General features: G+C 51.3%; 1 protein-coding gene across 2 annotated transcripts in view; it reads left to right on the top strand.

Moving 5' to 3' along the window:
• The window catches only part of flncb (filamin C, gamma b (actin binding protein 280)), a 58,741-nt gene that overhangs the window by 19,701 nt on the left and 31,540 nt on the right, over positions 1-7,500 (top strand). For both annotated transcript variants that reach the window (XM_083692045.1, XM_083692044.1), the window contains exons 3-8: positions 1-54; positions 4,966-5,116; positions 5,517-5,635; positions 5,902-5,979; positions 6,211-6,373; positions 6,496-6,696. The exon at positions 1-54 is cut by the window's left edge and continues 44 nt beyond it. In XM_083692045.1, the coding sequence (XP_083548171.1) occupies positions 1-54; positions 4,966-5,116; positions 5,517-5,635; positions 5,902-5,979; positions 6,211-6,373; positions 6,496-6,696 (766 nt within the window). The remainder of the gene's footprint in view (positions 55-4,965; positions 5,117-5,516; positions 5,636-5,901; positions 5,980-6,210; positions 6,374-6,495; positions 6,697-7,500) is intronic.

Raw genomic sequence — 7,500 nt, 5'->3', positions numbered from 1 at the left:
GAGAATGCCAGAGAGGCCATGCAGCAGGCTGACGACTGGCTTGGCGTGCCACAGGTAATACCACACACACACACACACACACACACACACACACACACACGCACACACACACACACACACACACACACGCACGTGCGCGCACACATACACACACACGCACACGCACACGCACACACACACACACACACACACACACACACACACACAGGGGGATCGGTGACGGGGTCAAACTTGTTGGCTCGCTGTGAGTGTGTGTGTGAAGATAAATGAGCTCCCCTGGGACTTGCCTGGTGCGGTCCTATATCCCTATCAACACATGAGCTGGCTCCAGGGGAGGCTGGCGGGGGTAGAAATCGGAGGCCACTGGCTCTACGGAGGAACAGCAGGAATCCCTCACGTTTGACCACATCAGTGTGTCCTCTGCTGTCGATGGGCGGGTGGGGCGGGTGGTTCGGGGGGGGGGGGGGTGTGTGTCCCAGGTGACATTCCAGAGACCGTCTAGCACTGGTAATGACAGGGCTTGAGTGACAGGCAACCAGGATGTGTGTGTGTGGGGGGGGGGGATGAGGAATGGTATCAATGGTATCAATGGGATGAGGAATGGTATCAAATAGGATCATTCCTCATCCCGTTCCATGCATTACAGTGAGGCCCGTCCTCCGATTTCTACCTCCGCCAGCCTCCCCTGGGCTATGCAGAGTGGGTACAGTGGTATCACAGACCGTGTTAAAACCCTGCTGATTTATAGTCTGGCCTGTGTTTGGCTCGCTGGAGTGCTGGCATCGGAGAGGAGTATGTGGAGAGGTTTTAGAGTGTACATGGGGATTGGGCTTGGCTGGTTCTTACGTGGATGTGGGGTTACGACCGTGTGCTGTACTGAAGTACTTGGTACTTGGATAGGGTGTGTGTAGGTTGGGGTAAGGATAGATGGTGGAGAGGGGTAGGTAGGTTGGTTTTGGTTTTTGAGAAGGTAGGTAGGTTGGTATGGGGTAAGGCTGGGTTTTAGAGAGGGTAGGTAGGTTGGGTGGAGGTAAGGCTGGGTTTTAGAGAGGGTAGATAGGTTGGGTGGAGGTAAGGCTGGGTTTTAGAGAGGGTAGGTAGGTTGGGTGGAGGTATGGCTGGGTTTTAGAGAGGGTAGGTAGGTTGGTTGGAGGTAAGGCTGGGTTTTAGAGAGGGTAGATAGGTTGGGTGGAGGTAAGGCTGGGTTTTAGAGAGGGTAGGTAGGTTGGTTTGGGGTAAGGCTGGGTTTAGGGAGGGTAGGTAGGTTGGTTGGAGGTAAGGCTGGGTTTAGGGAGGGTAGGTAGGTTGGTTGGAGGTAAGGCTGGGTTTAGAGAGGGTAGGTAGGTTGGGTGGAGGTAAGGCTGGGTTTAGGGAGGGTAGGTAGGTTGGTTGGAGGTAAGGCTGGGTTTAGGGAGGGTAGGTAGGTTGGTTGGAGGTAAGGCTGGGTTTTAGAGAGGGTAGGTAGGTTGGGTGGAGGTAAGGCTGGGTTTTAGAGAGGGTAGATAGGTTGGGTGGAGGTAAGGCTGGTGCCACGTACAGGATCAGTGGAGCATGTTTATATAAAACCACGAACTACTTCCCAGTCAAACACGTCAATATAGTTTAAGATTCCAAGGTGGAAAACATGATGAACAGAACTGTGTGCGTGTGCGTGTGCATGTGCATGCGTATATGTGTGTGTGCGTGTATGGTGTGTGTGTGTGCGTGCATGTGTCTGTGCATGTGTGTGTGTGTTTCTGCCTGTGTATGTGTGTGTGTGTGTGTGTGTTTCTGTCAGTGTGTGTGTGTGTGTGTGTGTGTGTGTGTTTCTGCAGCTTTGCCCAGTTGTCCAGAGCCAACCTGTGTTTTGTCATGTCAAAAGCACTTGATGACTTAATAGGCTAAATCATTAGCCTCCATTAGCTCTGGTGACCTCTTGTGTTTCTGAGTCAATGGTTGGAAATGCACACCCAGAAAAGCTGCAGTTAGCTCTCCACAGAGAGATCTGCTTTACGTTAGCGGAGGGAGAGAGAGGACAGTTATATGAGGCCATAAGTAATAGGGATATTATAGGGAGAATGGTCGAGACCATAACTGAGGACTGGCTATTTTCTCAGACTGTTTTTTATTAAGTGTATGCATGTGTATGGAGTGTGGGTGTGTGTATCCTCGTGGGTGTGTTTGTGTGTGTGTGTGTGTGTGTGTGTGTGTGTGTGTGTGCGTACGTAGATTTGTGTGTGTGTGTGTGTGTGTGTGTGTGTGTGTGTGTGTGTGGGTGTCAATGCGAGCGTGTGTGTGTGTGTGTGTGTGTGTGTGTGGGTGGCGTGTCCTTGCAAGCGTGTGTGTGTGTGTGTGTGTGGGTGTCCATGCAAGCGTGCGTGTGCGTGCGTGCATGTGTCTGTCTGAGTTGATTTACTATATTTCCTTGCTTCTTAGCTATAATGGTAGGGTTGAGAGCAGTGCTTTAGGCTGTTGGACGCCATACAGAGGAACAAAGTCTTTCCCTTACGGAAGAACAGGGACAGTCCCAGCATGCTTAGAGGCCTGAGTCACATGGTCGGATCGTTGAGAACGCAGGAGGACTTATTAATTTTTCCAAAGAGAACAGCTATGGGAAACTGTACCAGAAACGACTGATTACGGATCAGATCTTGCCTTCCCCAGTCCTACCCTTTACCATGAAGAGCCCAAGACCCCCGCTGACTCTGTCTCAGTTGATTAACACACACATACACAAACACACACACACACACACACACACACACACACACACACAAACACCCACACCCACACACCCACAATCACACGCACACGCAGACGCACTCGCGCACGCGCACACACACACACACACACACACACACACACACACACACACACACACACACACACACACACACACACACACACACACACACACAGAGCAGCAGCATTACAGTCGAACCACGTGGCCGTGCTAAATACCACCACAGGCTATTTCTTGGCCTGCCCCCCCGTCCCCCCCCATCCCCCCCCCACCACCCTCACCTCCTCTCCCTGCAGCCGAGGGGTAAATATAGCCTGCCCCGGCCCAGACACTGGCTAACAGCCCCCGGTGGGAGTGAGAGTGAGGGATCGGCGTGGAAGAGAGGAAAGAGAGAGAGAGACTTGGTGAAAGAGTGAAAGTAAACCTCTGTGTGTGCACAGTGGAATTAGAATGGCAGATGTAATGTTTGTGTTTTTCGTAAACGGGTTCAGACCAAGATTCTCAACTGGAGAGACAAGGAACAAACTCCCCATAATGGCGTCTAATCACGGATCATTGTCTAAGGAAAGATGGGAATGTTGGGATTAGAATCCATTTTAATTACGAGTAAACTACTGACCATGTGTGGGGGGATGCAGCTGTGTGTGTGTGTGTGTGTGTGTGTGTGTGTGTGTGCCTGAAGCAGTGGCAAGTCTCTGGCATGTACAGTACAGCCAAGTCTGGTTCCTCTCACAGAAACACTCCCTCTGGGTGTGGAGATGTTATGTTATTTTGTGGGCAGAGTGTGCGTGTGTGTGTGTGTTCATGCGTAATGCCTGCGTACGTGCTTGTGTGTGTGTGCGTGCGTGCGTGTGTGTGTGTGTTATTCAGAAACATAAGCCAGCTCTTCCACCTGCATGTCTCTGAGTACAAGTGGGTAATGAGGGACAGGACCCCGTTACTCAGAGGGTTTTGAACACAGTCCTTTCATGTGTCGCCAGAAGCTGCACAACCAACTGGGCAACTTGTATTCTCTCTCTCTCTCTCTCTCTCTCTCTCTCTCTCTCTCTCTCTCTCTCTCTCTCTCTCTCTCTCTCTCCCTCTCTTTCTCTCTCCCTCCCTCTCTCTCTCCCTCCCTCTCTCTCTCTACTCCCTCGTTCACTCCTCTTCCTCCATCTCCCCCTTCTTTCTCTTGTTCCAACTCTCTTCGTTCTCTTGTTCTTCTCTCTCTCTCTCTCTCTCTCTCTCTCTCTCTCTCACACACACACACACACACACACACACCTCCCTCTTGTATATCACCTGTATATCACTCTCTCTCTCACTCTCACACACACACACACACACACACACACACACACACACACACACACACACACACACACACACCTCCCTCTTGTATATCACCTGTATATCTCTCTCTCTCTCTCTCTCTCTCTCTCTCTCTCTCTCCCCCACCTCCCCCCTCTCTCTCTCTGACTGAGGTTAAATGCCACTACTGTAGCTCTACTGTAGCTCAAAGAAAGGGGAATTCTCCTGAACCCTGATTGGATTAGTCTCCTCCAGAACCATTTCCCTGTGGACATATCTTTCTTTCTTCTTCTCCCTTTGTCCCCCCCCCCCTCTCTCTCTCCCTCTCCCTCTCCCTCTCCCTCTCCCTCTCCCTCTCCCTCACTCTCCCTGTCAGCCAACAGAAAACACATTGTGCATTTGGACACAATACAATTAGGGCCTAATTTCATCAGAGGCTGCTTGTTGGAATTTCCTCCCCAGCCCATGGCTTTCTGGGTCCTATCCACACGGCCTATTAATGTTTATCAACTCACACGAGCAGACATATATCCTCATTAGTCTGTTTAACGACCCGCTTTGATGTGGCTTCACTGCAGAGACGTTTCGGTCGAGGTCTTTATCGCTGAGTCACCGCAGAGTTATTAATAGAGATTATTAATCTGGCTTTGACTCTCCGATAGAAGGAGCGTTATGGTAACCTCTGACCCCTGGATTGGTGCCACGTGACTCAGTGGGTACAGTAGAGCGTACAGTAGCGCTGGCAATGCGAAGGTCGTGGGTTCAATTCCCGTAGGGACCATGTGTACAACACATGTACAGTGTCTGCTTGCTGTACTGGAAGTCACTTTGGATGAATTATGTATATGTATATGTATTATTTGTATAAACTCTCTCTCTCTCTCTCTCTCTCTCTCTCTCTCTCTCTCTCTCTCTCTCTCCCTCTCCCTCTCTCTCCCTCTCCCTCCCCTCAGGTGATCGCCCCAGAGGAGATTGTGGACCCCAATGTGGATGAGCACTCAGTGATGACCTACCTGTCCCAGTTCCCCAAGGCCAAGCTGAAGCCTGGTGCCCCCCTGCGCTCCAAGACCCTGAACCCTAAGATGGCCCGGGCCTACGGACCAGGTGAGAGAGAGAGAGAGAGAGAGAACTTCTAGCAAACCACCACTCAAAAAGGGCTGCTGATTTATGTGTCCGATTAAAGATGGGATTCAGAGTGTATTCATTCTGTTTTGTGTGATTGAGGGTTCTAATCTCTCTCCCCTCTGTCATTCTCTCTCTCTCGCTCTCTCCTTCTCTGTCTCTCTCCTTCTCTCTCTCTCCTCCGCATCTCTCCCTCTCTCCTCCTCCCTCCCTCCCTCCCTCCTCTCTGCCTCCATCCCTCCCTCCCTCCTTACCTCCTCTCTCCCTGCATCCCTCCCCTTCCCTCCTCTCTCCCCCTCCCTCCCTACCTCCTCTCTCCCTCCATCCCTCCCCCTCCCCCCTCCCTCCCCCTCCCCCTCCCTCCCTCCTCCCTCCCTCTCAGGTATTGAGCCCAGAGGGAACATGGTGCTGAAGCCAGCTGAGTTCATTGTGGAGACGGTGGAGGCGGGGCTAGGGGAGGTGCTGGTCTACGTGGAGGACCCAGAGGGCCACACTGAGGAGGTGGGACACCAGATATTAACACCTTAACACCGCCTAGGAACTATATACCAAATATACCTTAACACCTAAGAACCATATACCAAATATACCTTAACACCACCTAAGAACCACATACCAAATACACCTTAACACCGCCTAAGAAATACATACCAAATATATCTGAACACCGCCTAAGAACCATCTACAAAATATACCTTAACACTGTCTAACCACCACCTGCTGGCCACTCTACCCTCTCTTCCTCTCCCTCCCTCTCCCTACTCCAGGCCAGAGTGATCCCCAACAATGACAAGAACAGGACCTACTCTGTTGTCTACATGCCCAAAGTAGAGGGCCTTCACAAGGTAACACACACATACGCACACACACACACACACACACACACACACACACACACACACACACATACATACACACACACACACACACACACACACACACACACACACACACACACACACACACACACACACACACACACACACACACACACACACACACACACACACGCACACGCTTAGTGTTCGAATACCTCCAGGGGTCTGACAGGGGCCTGTGTGGGCTTCTCTCCCCAGGTGAAGGTGCTCTTCGCTGGGCAGGACATTGACAGGAGCCCCTTCGTAGTGAATGTGTCCAAAGCCATGGGAGACCCCAACAAGGTGCAGGCCAGGGGGCCAGGCCTGGAGTCAATGGGCAACGTGGCCAACAAGCCCACCTACTTCGACATCTACACCGCAGGTAACACACACACACACACCTGGGTATACTGTACCTGTTAATGGGTGTTACGCCTATTTCTGTCCCCCCTTCGCAGCAGCAGCACAGTGGGTAAAGGTGTCACATCTTTTGCGGTCCCCCAGGGGCAGGTGCTGGCGATGTCGGAGTGATCATCGTGGACTCCCAGGGCAGGAGGGACACGGTGGAGGTCATTCTGGAGAACAAAGGGGACAGTATTTTCCGTTGCACCTACGGGCCGGTCCTGGAAGGGCCTCACACCATCTATGTGACGTTCGCTGGGCAGCAGATACCCAGAAGCCCTTTCACTGTCCACATCTCAGAGGGTGAGTCCCACACACACACACACACACACACACACACACACACACACACACACACACACACACACACACACACACACACACACACACACACACACACACATCATACCAGACTTGGGTTCATAAGAAATAGTATTTCAAATCATTTAAAATACCGAGCTGTGCTTGAGTTTGCCTGACACAATGGAACCAATGATATTAGTCCCAAAAAGTGCAAACCCCACCCATCTGGCAGACCAGGCAGACTCAAGCAAATGCTCAAAGTATTTGAAATACTTTTCAATCCAGGTCTGACTCATACATACAGTATACACACACAAGACACTAAATCTTGTTAACCACACCAGTTGATTGACTGATTGATTGATTGATTAATTAATTAATTAAAGTAATTCCTTCCTCCCCTCTCCTCCTCTCTATCTAATCTGAGTGTCATATTGACTTTTAATGTCTAGACAGACTGACCTCAACTAAAGAACTACAGATCTGTGATCTTCCTAACAGCCCTACTCTAGGTCTGGGTCTGGGCCAAGTCACACGTCATCTTGGCCAGGAACTCTTCTGGGTTTCTCTGGGTAGTTGGGGGGAGGGGGGGGGGGGTTGTGGGGGAACTTTCGTCGGTGCTGGGGGTCTCAGGTTACTGGACTGTGTCCCATATCTGGAGGTCTGGAGGTCTGGAGGTCCCTAGGCTCCAGTTCTCCAGTGTGTCTCCTGTCCCTCTCTCCTGTACCTGTCTGTGTGTGGTCACCACGGTTATTGTTGTTCCAGCTCCACAGAGCGCCCTGCCCCCAGGCTCTCCCGTGCAGA

Source organism: Argentina silus (assembly GCF_951799395.1).
Source record: "Argentina silus genome assembly, chromosome: 20".
In the NCBI taxonomy this organism is placed as follows: domain Eukaryota; kingdom Metazoa; phylum Chordata; class Actinopteri; order Argentiniformes; family Argentinidae; genus Argentina; species Argentina silus.
Note: the sequence above shows the minus strand (reverse complement) of the source record. Positions and strands in the feature narration are given on the sequence as shown.